Source organism: Eumetopias jubatus, unplaced genomic scaffold (assembly GCF_037043125.1).
Source record: "Eumetopias jubatus isolate StellerSeaLion01/CBP00866 unplaced genomic scaffold, mEumJub1_p1.0 scaffold_14, whole genome shotgun sequence".
Classification (NCBI taxonomy): Eukaryota; Metazoa; Chordata; class Mammalia; order Carnivora; family Otariidae; genus Eumetopias; species Eumetopias jubatus.
In genome coordinates, this window is record NW_028274820.1 from 95,801,624 (window position 1) to 95,815,329 (window position 13,706).

The window sequence follows — 13,706 nt, forward strand, 5'->3', positions numbered from 1 at the left end:
AAACAAAGGGTACGTGTCAAAGATGTGGCTCAAAACACTTGGAATTAGAAGAGCATTTCTCTTCAACAGGAAAGGATGTCTTACCACTACTTCTCTTTGACAACTTACTTGCACTGAGGCTTTAGCAAGCATAGTTGGGAAGGAAAGAAAAAATTATTAAGATGGAAAGGAAGAAAGTTACACATGCTGTGATTACATAGAAACCAGAAAAGAATCTGTAGATGAATAATTAAAAGTTGCTGGAAATAAGATCAGTATACAAAAGTCAATTGCGAACAACAGCAAAGATGCCATATGCAAGAGTGTCAGAAAATGAAAGGAGTCTTCCAAGTGTGTGGTCTCTATGGAGAACATAAAGCCTTATTGAAATATATTAAAAGACAACGTATTGGTAGACCATCTCCCCAAATTGATGTTACAGATCAAATAAAAATTCCCAGAAGTTTTTTTGGGCAACTGGACAAGTTGATTCTAAAAATGCATTGATAAGCAAAGGTCTAAGATCAGACGACAACTCCTAAAGACCAAGAATGAGATGGGGGACTTTGCCAGTTGGCAAGACTTTTTATTAAAGCTGTAGTGATAACAGAACTGTACTATGGATGCAGGAATAAACAGAACAATGGTATAGAATAGAGAACCCAGAAGCAGACCATGTGTAGGTGGACATGATAAACGATAAAAGTGGCATAGATCAGTGGGTATAGATTTTTTCAATGAGGTATGCTAGGGAGATTTGTTATTCATACAGAAAAAAAATGAAATCAGATCTCTACCTTACAACTTATGCCAAGATCAGTTTTTGGTTATTTAAAGACTGACTTGTGAAAGGCAAAACGTTAAAAATTTTGGAAGAAAATATAAGACAGTGTCTGTATGATCTGGTGGCATGGAAGTTTCTTTTTAAAACAAATGTCAAGATAGAAATGAGGGATACATTTAACTGTTAAAAATAACCTTTATTTATCGAAAGTCACCATAAAGAAAGCAAAATGAGAAGTCACAAACTGGGAGAGAAGATATTTGCAATAGTATAACAAATACAATCTAGAATATATAAAGGATTACAAAGCAATAAAAATACAATCTAGAATATATGAAGGCCTACAAAGCAAAAAGGAAATAACTTAGAAAAATGGGCAAAGACATAGACGCTGTGAAATATAAATGATCCATTGATCTATGAAAAAGTGGTTGACTTCATTAATAATAAGGAAATGCAAACCAGAAACTGCAATGAGATTTCATTTTAAGCCCTCCACACTAGCAAATTTCAACACACTTGATAGAACAAAGTGTGAAGGAGGATGTTGTATACCAGTGGAAACATGCACTGCTGGGGAGAGTGTAAATTGGCACCACCTTTTGAGAAAACGTCTTGGCATTAACCAGTGATGTTGAAGTTTCATCTAGTTATTCCATCTTTAAGATACAGCCAATAGGAAGCTCTTGCCCATATGGCCTAAGAAACAGGTCCAAGAGTGTTCTTAGCAATAATGTAATAGTACAACCAACAACCCAAAGGAAACTACCCAAAGGTTCATCAACAGAGAATGGGTAAATGTTCACACCGTGGCATACAGAGGTGTAAATAAATTACAACTATTCCAGAAACAATTCTTAGAAACATAATATTGAGTAAGTATCAGTTAAAAAATGAATCTGAAACTTGAGCTAAAAACAAAAATCAAGCTTCCTTTAGAAAATTTGTTTATTTGGGGCATCTGGGTAGCTCAGTCCACTAAGTGTCTCTTGATTTTGGCTCAGGTCTTGATCTCTGGGTTGTGAGATGGAGCCCCACCTTGCCTTGGGCTCCACACTCAGTGGGGAGTCTGCTTGAGATTCTCTCTTTCTCCCTCTGCCTTCCCCCCACCATGTGCGTATTCTCTCTCTCAAATAAATCTTTTTAAAAAAAAGAAATTTGTTTATTCAGTATGTATTTATTGAGGTTTTGTTATGTGCTAGGGTCTGAGCCTAGGACCTGAGTGTTTAGTGAGTAAAACACTGAAAAGGGGCATTATTAATAATTACTTGGCATGTCAGGCTGAGCAGGGAGTCTGATGTGGGGCTTGATCCCAGGACCCTGGGATCATGACTTGAGCCGAAGGCAGACGCTTAACTGACTGAGCCACCCAGGTGCCCCTGATCATTCTTTTAGTAGGAAATTTATATTACAATGAGAAAAGTTGTCTGGAAATAACCCCAGTTCAAACTAGGTTGTCTGGAGAACAAACTAGCTGGGAAAAGAGGGTTTCTTTCACTTCTCCCACCAGTAAGTGCTTACGTAAGCTCAGTTACCAGAGACCTGTTGACTCTTAATACCCGTGTGAACTATAACATCCTGTGGGTTCCAAGGTCCCCAGGTATTGGTCATCTGGTCTCAGATAACTCCTGTAATAATTCAGATTTTCTGGCACCTAAGATGGTTTCAGTACTGACGAAGTTGCTTTCACAAGTGAGAGCACTAGGGAGGGTGAGGCACTTCCATTGGCATACAGAAATGCACTACTCACTGAACAGTGCTCTGGTCCCCCTGTGTGTGTAATTATAGGAGGATGAAGGGGAGCCATGCTTTTATTTCTGTTGTTGATGTGAATTTTCTCTTACTCCAATAAAGCCTGTTCTTAACTCAGATCATGTGATATAAAATTTATCTTGAATCTTGGTGCATGCAAGAGGACATGCAGAAGAGATTCTTAGTATATAGTATAAGGAGTTTACGTCTTGTAGTTGCACTGCAAGGCCATTGAAGTGTTTTAAGTACTGGAGTGATATGATCTAATGTACATTTTAAGATCATTCTTGTGGCTATATGGAGAATCTGTTACAGAAAAAAAAGATTAGAAGTAGAGAATGAGTGAGGGGGCCACTGAGTAGTTCAGATGAGAGATCATGGTAACTTGGACCAGGATGAAGGCAGTGAAAATGGAAAGTTCAGGATATGTTTTGTGATTAAAATGGAGAAGTCATTGATAAGTTGATGTGGGGTTATAGGAAAGAGAGAATCAAGTTAATTCTTAGGCGGTGCTTGATTTGAGCAACTGGATGGATGATGTTGCCATTTGCTGAAATAGGGAAGATTGGGGGTAAGAGAGAGTTCTTTTAAAATGAGAATAAATTGAGAGTTTTATTTTGGACATGTTAAATTTGGGATGTCCGTGAAAGAGCCAAGTAAAGAAGTTAGATAGGGAGGTGGATATGGGAGTATAGAGCTCAGAAGAGTGGTACAGCATGAAGGTGTGCATTTTGGACTTTCCAACAAAGGATGATTTAAAATAATGAAAATAATATGTATTAAAAACTTACTAGCAGGAGTTGCAATATGAAAATGGCATTATACGTTAAATGAGTTTCTTTTTCCTCTTGAAAATAACCCCAGAACCCCAAGGAGAATGCGAAACAGAGATGTGTCATATCTTTTTTGAAATTAGGAAACAACTAAAACTTCAAAAGTAGGTGGACTGTGTATCGTTCAGAGTCCAGTCAGGAAAGTGGGATCCAGGTTAGGTATTTCAGATAGAGGGAATTTAATGGAAGGGATTGTTTACAAAAGTGTGGGAAGAGGAAAAGGGAGAAAGAAGGGTACTGCCAGAGCAAAAAAGGAAGGGGTTATACCTAGAGAACAGAAACTGATAACATCCCTGGGCTGGAGCCTATGAGTATGCACCTGTTGCTGCATTGCTAGGGAAGTGATTTCAATGGTTTCTGGTGTGCTAAAGAGTCTTTACCTTGGCCAGGCTGGAAACACGGTATAGATGGTTTTATCCAGGTTCCTGGACTCTGCAATCATCAGTCTTTCCCTAGTCAAAGGAATTGCCACCAAGTGACACCCTGTTGGAGTGAGAAGCAGGATTTTTCTTTCTCCTTCCTGCTCATCTGCCAGTTTTCATATTGGCAGCTACCAACAGCAAAGCATCTGGAGAGGGTGTCTGGGAAATGGTTTATAGAATCCCAAACCCCACAGTATAGAGCAGAGTATAGGCGGGGGTTATGGGTTTGAGGGAGAAAATAACTAGAATAGGCTATTGAGAGCTGTGGTGATCAAATTGAGGTTGGCGGTGGATTTGGGATTTGATTTTACCCTGTTGACAAGCTAGTGAGTTAGCCTGTTACTGTTTCGTGGAAGCTGGCAGAAAACATGAAACCTCTGGATCAGAGAAAGGTGATCATATTATTGGCAGCACAACAGGCAGCATGAACACCAGCATGATTGTATCAGTTCCCTTTGTCCCGAGAGTTCCTAGGGGCAATGCACAGGGCTGAGATGGATTTCATTATGGAGAGATACACTGAGCCTGGAGAACATGCAGCTTTTATAGCAAGCAGTAAACAAGCCTGCTCCTTGTCCTGGAGGGGCACATTACCTCCTCCTTTCTGGTTGCTCGCGTCACGAAATGGCCCCAGATAAGTTTCCGGGCCTTGGATACTTAGCACACTCAGCAAGGTGTGTGCAGGAGTAGAGAAATCCTGGAGGAATGTCCCTGTCCCCAGTGTCTGGTAGAAAAAGACTGGATAAACAGTTTTGGGTAACATTATGACAGGATAGGGCCTGAAGCCGGTGTGTTAGCATGGTAGCTTGGTATTGAAAGCATCTGGAGAATAGACTCTTGTTCTGTTTTTGTAAAACAGTTTTATCAGTTTGGGGGATGGAACTGAAGGTGATAAATGAGGCCTGTATTTGTTTGGAGAGGGCCATAAGCTACGGTGTTCTGTAGTGGGGTTGTATGCAGTGTAAGACCAAGGTTGGTAAGATGCACACATCCCAGTTAGCCATAGAGAATGTATACGTGCATATATGGTTTGAGGGTGGGCCTTCGGGACTCTGATGAAATGCCTGCTTACTCAGACTTACAACTTGCCATTGTGCACTCTCCAGGTGAGGATTTTAAGGGACCCAGAAGCCTGCAGCCACTTATCACTGTAGGTTGATCTCTCTGCTGTATATACCCGGCTATGCTGATTTCCTTCTGTATTCTGCAGATTAGTGAACCTCAGTTGATAGAAAGGGATATTATTTGTGACTTGTCTTGCTGTCAGTCTGAGTGTACGGCTGATGCTTTTCAACACAGTTATCATGCTAGTATCAGAGCAGGAATGATGCCAAGACCTGGAATGTGATGCCCAAGTCCCTGTGGAGAAAATGCCAGAATAATGAAGTGGAGGAAGATGATAGTGCAGTGTCTTGTTAGTCTGCTGGCCTGTGTTTTGAGGTTTATTCTCTCAGCGCACTCTCTTTCGGGTCTCCCAACTGAAAAATCTCGGCGACTGTCAGGAGGTCCCTTCCACATAGCCCTCTGTTTCTCGGAGTGGTATGGCAATGTGGTGCCCCACTGTTCCGAGCCCTGGGGCACTGCGCTAGCTGTTTATGGTTTCCTCATCTTCTGTCCACACTTTTGTAAATAATTCCACTTTAATACCCTTCTGGAATTACCCAGTTTGTGCCAGTTGCTTCCTGTGGATGCCCTGACTGATACACTTCCTTTGTTCTTTTACTCAGAAGAATGGTTGAGAGCAAGAGCGTGATCTCTTCGTAGTCTTTCTAGATGTCTGCAGCCTGGGATGAAAGATCCAAGGATCCAGTACCATGGCTCTGGCATCGATCCCTAACAAACCATGTTTAAAGATGCACATTTTGTAAATTTGGACTTGAATATATGTGGCTATTTCAGTGGAGAATGGTGAATGTACATTTTGGAAGCAGCCATTACTAATGCTATGATATTAGTTATAGTACGATAGTTGTAGTGTTTATTAAGAAGGCGGAATGGTATAACTATGGGCTTATAATTCATATCAGTGTAATAGCAGTGATAATGCGGATATCCAACAACATCTTTTCTTTTCCTTCCAACGATGTCTTTTAAACTCTGAAATTGAACTCTGGTCACCAGCTAATGTGGTATGCATGGAAACACTGTCCTGGGAAAGAACAAAAACTGAGAAAGAAAAATTATAGTTAACCCTAAATTGCTCAATAACGACTTATAAAAAGGTAAACATTCTAATTTTGGAAGGGGTAAAAATAATAGGATTTGTAAAACTGTATGATCAGACATAAGTGGTACATGAAATGAATTCTCATATGTTATATATTCTAAAGTTTCTTCTCATTGGATAATTCTAATACTTGGGTAGAGGAATCTTATTAGTGTATTTCTTCTTATGAGGGGATGTAAAAGGTGTCATAAGAACAAAAATGTGCATCTGTAGAACCGAGGCCGTGAGAAAAAAACTGAACAGCGGCGGTGGTAGGTTGTGGGATCAGCCCTACACCTGGGCTAAAGTCCTGTTAAAGGAATGCCAGAGACAGTTGGGAACTACCTTATCCTAATTCTGTAGCACAGAGTTCAGGAGCATTTGGCCAGGTTGTAAAGTTAGCCCTAGAAAGCTGAGGGTGATTAAGGAGGACTGTGTTTATGTCCGAGTATTCTTGGTAGTGCTCTGTAATCATACTGTATACCACATAATGCCAAGACTGATGAGGTTCACCTGGCTCCTTGGCATGTATCCAGCAGAGACTATGTATTGTTTGTGCAGATTTTTCATCCACTACTGTGTGAGGTCCTTTTCAGGGGACCTGAAAATATATCTCTCCATTATTTGGAAAGTGTTGCTAAACTCTCTGCTTTGTATCTTGATGGCATTGATTTCTCTCTCCATCCTTCAGATCAGTATTTTCAAACAGTACTTATCACAACTCATTCGTAGGTTGTAAAATGAAGTTTGTAATATGCAAGCAGCATTGGAAGAAATAGAACAGGATAGAAAATATCAGACTGCCACACATCTAGAAAAGGGAAATAATTGTTTTGTGAACCCTTTGTGTTCCCAGCAAAATATGTACATATAGGTGATATGTATAAAACCATATAAAAAGTATTACTGTTGGCCATGGTCAAAATTTGTAAGGCACTGTTTTACATAAATAAGGCTTCTTTGGTTGAAGAGATTGTCTGTGTGTGATTTCTATCAGCCTGAACAACTGTTGACGTATTGATACAGTGGTCATGCACTCTGAAAATCTACAAGAGCTTATAGGCTATAATTCATTATTGTTATCATTTAAATTCCCCAATAGTTAAGAATTTCTCATGATATGGCTCACTAGGGTAGAACCTGGAGCCCCCTCATGTAAGGCATACTCTAAGAGGCACACCTTTTAATTCTAACCCAGGACCAGTGGCACTGAACTTTCTCTGTTTCATGCACTTAAACCTCCCTCCAGAGTGACTTTGATAGTGCCTTCTGGTGGAATTCTGATCTCCCCCTTTCTGTGTGTGTCCCTGAGTTCTCCTCCCAGGAAGAAGACTTCTTACTCTTCAGAGTGATTCTGTATGACTCTTCTGGTCATGCACCTTTCTGTCCTGGGTGGCTCGGAACCCCCCTCCCTTCGGAATCGAGTGCAAATCCTCACCTTCTTTGTGAGTCAGATCTCTTCCTTCTTTGGTGACATTGAATACTACTCCATTTGCATTTTGGCAAAGAGCTACTGAGTTTAGACCATAAGTGGAATGTGACAGTCCATGCCATCTGTGAAGAGGACAGACTAATCGGAAAGATCCAGAGAGGGTTCACTAAACTGTGCTCTACAACAGACTAAATTGGGCAGAGACAAGAGACAGGTACAGTGAAGCAACAGGTAGAAGTGACAGATTCACAGAGAGAAATTTCAAGTCAGCAAGGAGATTGCCCATCAACAGAAAGAACAAAGTCAGGTCTACCTGGTAGCTGACATGTCAGGGCTGGAGAAATGGATGTTCCTGGTTCTGTTTGCCACTGAGTTCATTCTGGGGATGCTGGGGAATGGTTTCATAGTATTGGTCAATGGCAGCAGCTGGTTCAAGAACAAGACAGTCTCTTTGTCTGACTTCATCGTCACTAACCTGGCTCTCTCCAGGATCGTTCTGCTGTGGATTCTCTTGGTTGATGGTGTTTTAATGGTGTTCTCTTCCAAAATACATGATGAAGGGATAGTGATGCAAATTACTGATATTTTCTGGACATTTACAAACCACCTGAGCATTTGGCTTGCCACCTGTCTCAGTGTCCTCTACTGCCTGAAAATTGCCAGTTTCTCCCCTCCTACATTCCTCTGGCTCAAGTGGAGAGTTTCCAGGGTGGTCGTACACATGATTTTGGGTGCCCTGTTCTTATCGTGTGTCAGTGCCATGTCTCTGATCCAGGAACTTAAGATCTGTTCTCAGTGGGATCGAAGGCACAGGGAATGTGACCGAGCACTTTAGAAAGAAAAGAAATGAATACAAAGTGATCCATGTTCTTGGGACTCTGTGGAACCTCCCTTCCCTAATTGTGTCTCTGGCCACCTACTTTCTGCTCATCCTTTCCCTGGGGAGACACGTGCAGCAGCTGCAGCAAGGCGGCATCAGCTGCAGAGATCCAAGCACTGAGGCCCACCAGAGAGCCATCAAAATCATCATCTTTCTTCTTTCTCTTCCTGCTTTACTTTCTGGCCTTTTTGATTACATCATCCAGTTATTTCATACCAGAATCTGAGATGGTTAATATAATCGGAGAAGTAGTTACAATGTTTTATACTGCTAGCCACTCATTCATTCTCATTCTGGGAAACAACAGGCTGAAGCAGACGTTTGTGGAGATGCTGTGGTGTGAGCCTGGCCATTGGAAGCCTGGATTCAAGGGACCTTTTGCCCCATAGAGTGACTGAGGGCACAGGTGGGAGCCTTGGAGTACCTTCGGTCTGGCTCAAGGCTAAGGGCTTTTCCTGACCCTTCCATGGCACCCGTTCTGTGACATCAGGAGGAGAGAGACACGACTGCATTGCCTTGGCCCACTGGGGACACGTCTCATGGCTTCTTTTTGTATGGTGGTTTTGGAGAGAGTGAAACAGTCGCTGGAAAATGTCAATATAGTAAGAACACTCACTGTATAGATGTGGAGTTGTATTTTAATACCTATCAACGTAATGAGCTGATTCCTAGCTTTAACTTCAAGTTTATAGGGACAGTGATGAGCTGATGTAAACAAAACAGTGTATTGGGCCTGAGGGAAAGAGCAAAAGCTTTGCAGTTCCACAGACTTGGGTTTGAATTCTGGTTCTGTCCATTTCCAAGACTTTTGGCCTTTGGTGAGTTACTTTCATTTTCTCTCTGATCCTCTCTTCCCTCATCTTAAAATGCAGACGGTGACCCTGACTTCACAGGGTACTAGGGATTCAGGAGGCAGCGTGTCCCAGCGTACTCTATAGAGCCCTCGCTCCATGAAGCTGGTATCTGACTGACAGTGAATTGTGCAGCAGGAGCAGTTCGCACAGGAGATGAGTTTCCACACATCCACCGTGTGAGGACAAAAGCAGGGGAATGAGAATCGAGACCCTTGGCTATTAGGCTCCAGTCCAGGCTGGTGGTGGTCATTTTACTTCAGTAGTCCTGGCATTCCTTTATCATTTGGCTGAAGTAAATTGCCAAGTAATTTTTTATTTTTTAGATTGGGCAAAAGTCCAAGCAGTTTTTTAACCTAACCAAGATGCATATGAGCTTTGAAAACTTGAGAGTCTTATAAAAGAATAATATAAGCAGTTTTTATAAGTTCAATACATTTTCTTTTAATACAGTTACACAGGCATTGATTTATATCCTATCACTGAACAGTGTCAGGAAGTCAGTGAGAATGTTATTACTTACGATCATGAAGAATTCTCAGACTCATGAATGTATACAGTTAGGTCCCGTGGCAAATCTGAATCCAGCTTTCTGTCGTTAACAGGCTGTCAGGTGTAGAGGGTTGTGGCTATGAATCTGGACCCTGAAAGCATATATACCTGTGTTCTAGACCCAGCCCCTGTGAACTGGGTGACTCTGGGGAAGTTTTTTCTCTTCTATTTCACCTTCTTCATTTATAAAATGGGAATAGTAATAGTATGTTGTTGATAGGGTTGCTGGAAGGAGCGAGTGAGTTACCAGATGAAAAGTGCTTAGAGTCCCAGGTGGAGTAAACAATAACTATTATTGCTGTTATTGTTGTTATTTTGTGGAATGAGTGATATTTTGACATAGCATTAAGGATTACCATACTACTTGGCATTTGGTCATATGTAACCAGAAATTAATTTGGGGATTGTTCTGGGATTTATGTATTCATTTCTAAAGTTACAGGAATAAATGTCTTTTGGTCTGCACTGTTTGTTTTCAAATTGATACTTGCTTCTTGAAGCTGCTGCATCAAAGACTAATGATGTACTATACGTTGGCTAATTGAACATAATAAAAAAAGGAAAATTCCTAATTCTGACATAAAATTCTCTTTCAGAAAGGTATCTGTTGAAACTTAAAATAATTGTTTAATATTCATTCATAATTCACTACAATATAGGGATTCTGAAATGGGTACTTTTGTAATTAGTAAAAATCTGTGCTGCTTTCCAGCACAGGGAAGTGTAACTATGGAAATCCATGCTGTCTTGATTGGCACCTGCTTTCTTAACCCAGATGTCCACTCTTGAATTCGTTGTCACCCACTCTTGAACACTTGCTCCTACTTTCTGTCACTTGGACGACTTCTCTGCTTAGCTCTGACCTTCTGGTTCTTTGGTCCTTAAGCTGACTTCCTGATTCTGCCTTCTATTTTAGGTGTGGGGGTTTTTCTCTCTTTTAATTGAATGTAAGATTCAGTTCTCTCTTTTAATTGAATGTAACATTTTACTGGAGGCTTTGGCTTAGCTGCTTTTTGGTTCTTGGTGTCTTTGGCTAACTTCTGAAGAATCCCTCCCTTCTGTTCCCACTGTGGCTCCATTAAATCCTACCCTGACCTAACAGATTCAGATACGGTGCAGTGAACAGGCTGAAGTTAGGACTGTTAGTCACTTCACTGGAGTGTGGATGGAAACAGAATTCTGAGTGGGAGTGTGTTGATGTAGTCCAGTTGGCTGAGTGCACAGTTACCTTCCCTGAGAGTAAAGGAAATCAGATTCATATGTGTGGTATCCCCAGCTGCTCAGAGAAGTTTGGAGGTGGCTCCTGGAAAATATCGGACTCTATTATATGACATCAGTCACATGTGGACTGCCATTAATCAAAGTTAGGGGTGAGAGTGGGGACATGAGTCTGGGTAGTGGGTGAGTTGCTGAGGAAAGGAGTCTCTCGTCTGTTGCTAGAGGCACGATGCCGGGAAGTTTTGGCTATTTTGGAGAGGATCTGGTCTTCTAAATGGAGGGGGAATACTTAATCTGCCAACTCTTTTTTTTTTTTTTAAAGATTTTATTTATTTATTTGAGAGAGGGAAAGAGAGAAAGTATGAGCAGGGGGAGGGGCAGTGAGAGAGGGAGAAGGAGGCTCCCTGCTGAGCAGGGAGCCCTACGACAACATGAAGCTCAATCCTAGGACCCCAGAATCATGACCTGGGCTGAAGACAGAGGCTTAACTGACTGAGCCACCCAGGCACCCCCTGGCAGCTCTTCAGTGAGTCCCCAGTACCTGGGGAAGAATTACCTAATACCTCAGGCCCTGTTTTGAGAAACCCTGAGAGGCCATCTTGTTTGTTTTGTTTTACTTCAGTGAATTAGTTTTAGTTACTAAAATCCCTTAAGACTCTCAAATCTAGTTGTTTCACGAACAAGGACCAGAGCATGGCTTTCCCCCACTATGAGCAGGTTCCTTGGGTCAAAGTATGAGGATGGGATGAGAATTGTCCATGCATTTGGAGTGCAATTGCCTGCCAGAGCTTGTGTTCCCAAGGCCACCACTCTCAAACATATGTGTTCTTCAGTGCATCGCGGGTATATTGCTTTTGGTGTATTAACACGTGAATCAACAGCAACTTATGACAATAGCTCATGAGACCTTCCAATTTTCCATCAGAGGCCCCTACTTCTCATTTTTAGTGTTCTCTGAACTCTTGGGCCGAGTTCACAGATCCTGATCCTTAATGAGATTGAGCTGTAGTTTGGGTGTAGAAGGATCATAAATGAAAATAAATAAACAACAAAACTAAAAAAAAAAAAAAACCCCAAAATACATTCCAACATTTCTAAACTAAAGTTTCAGTGTCTTTTGCCTTAAATAATGCCCCTGATATTTACCAAGTTGATGAACAGAGCTGTCTAGATCTTAGAGTTGTATTTGTGATTTTCTTGCCTTGAGATAGGTGGAAGACAAAGTCTGATATTCTGTTGATATTCTGCAAAAAGTTTTGTTTTAAGAAAGCAAAAATGACCTCAAAAACTCCCAACAACTGCTGATGACATTGTATGTTATTTTCTGGTGTTTCTACATTTTGCTGGGCTAGAAAAATGTATACTATAGGGACTAAGAGCGTTATTTCTGGAGCCTAACACATTGGATTCAAATCCTGACCTCATCACTTAATAGGTGCATGATCTTTGGCAAGTTGCTAAACCTCCTTGGACTTCAGTTCCCTTCGCTATAAAATAGGTAATTTTATAAAACACCTCATAGGATTGGTGTGTGGATTAAGGAAGACAATGTATGTAAAGTATTTTAGCAACTAAAGCTTAGTAACTACACAACAAATATCAGCTACTAGCATTTTAGCTTATCAGGGGTTGAGCCCGGAGAATGTGCCTCATGGAGCTCTAGTCTCATGACAGTGTTGCTGGTGGTATAAGAGGACACGATCTAAGCGAAAGCCTGCTCCTTCTGGTCCTCAGGGGATGGTGGGAGCGGGAAGACGGAGACCGAAAAGGGATTGCAAGGAGGCAGGTGCGAGTCCAGATTTCCCCTCTCTTTGAGGACTGCTTAAAAGCACCCACTCAGGCCTGAATGGAGGCGGGCCAAGCAGCAACCAAGGAACAAGGACCTCTCCCTGGAAGCCAGAGGAGATAAGGACACTGAGGGAGAGAGGGCATGGCCTTTCTCTGACACCACGAGGTAGCATTAATCTCCATCCTTCTCTCCGTACACCCAGACCCTAATTAAAGGGGAGAAGCATGGCAGGGGGGATGATGTCTCAGATTTTAATTTTTAAATCTAAAGAGCCTGAAAATTTTTCTGAAGACATTCGTTATCTCATTGGATTAAACACTTACCCCCAACCAGCAGGTAGGGTCTCAGGAGAAAAACTGTATTACCTTTAGACAAAATTAAGAACTTTATTTTTTTCTCTGCATATATGAGTTTGCCAAGTGAATACATTTTGTTGATCTCCCTATAATGAAATTGTCAGTGCGAGTTGGTGGAGCTGGCCAAATGACCAGAGCAGCATTTCTAGGTTAACTCTGAAAAATATTTTTTCAGAAGCTCATGAGTGGAGTTTCTCTGTGTGTTCTGTCTAGCCTTGCTACCCATCTGTTGCTAAATAGGGTACTCGTGGCCAGAGAGGGAAATTTCTGAACTTTTTTTGGTTGCTCGGGTTTGTACCCTTATGGCCCATCTAGCAGATCTCTTTGAGAAAGGGATGGGTTCCAGCTAGCTGCCAGATGCTGCTATAATATTCTAGGCATAAATAAATTTCTCACACCATTTTGATTCTGGCTCATCTGATTCCAGTTCATTCGTTTATACTGCAGACATTTATCTGACAGTCACTTTGCACCAAGCACCATATTAGATACCAGTTGCTCTCCTCAAAAATATCACACTTAGTGGGCAATAAAGACATGCAAACAACTATTTCATCTCTGCGTCACTGAAACAAATGCTTCAAATATGATGAAGGGTTCTGGCCCCAGTGATCTCTGTCTCTAGTCTCCTTTTGTGACAGCCACAACCGTG

The 13,706-nt window shown here is 41.5% G+C and overlaps 1 protein-coding gene across 1 annotated transcript; it reads left to right on the plus strand.

The window, feature by feature from the left end:
- The first annotated feature begins 7,733 nt into the window (after nt 1–7,733).
- Nucleotides 7,734–8,677, plus strand: TAS2R3 (taste 2 receptor member 3). The gene is given in 3 exon segments (XM_028106191.2): nt 7,734–8,194; nt 8,196–8,435; nt 8,437–8,677. Coding segments are annotated over 3 exon segments (942 nt in total).
- The last annotated feature ends 5,029 nt before the right edge of the window (nt 8,678–13,706 follow it).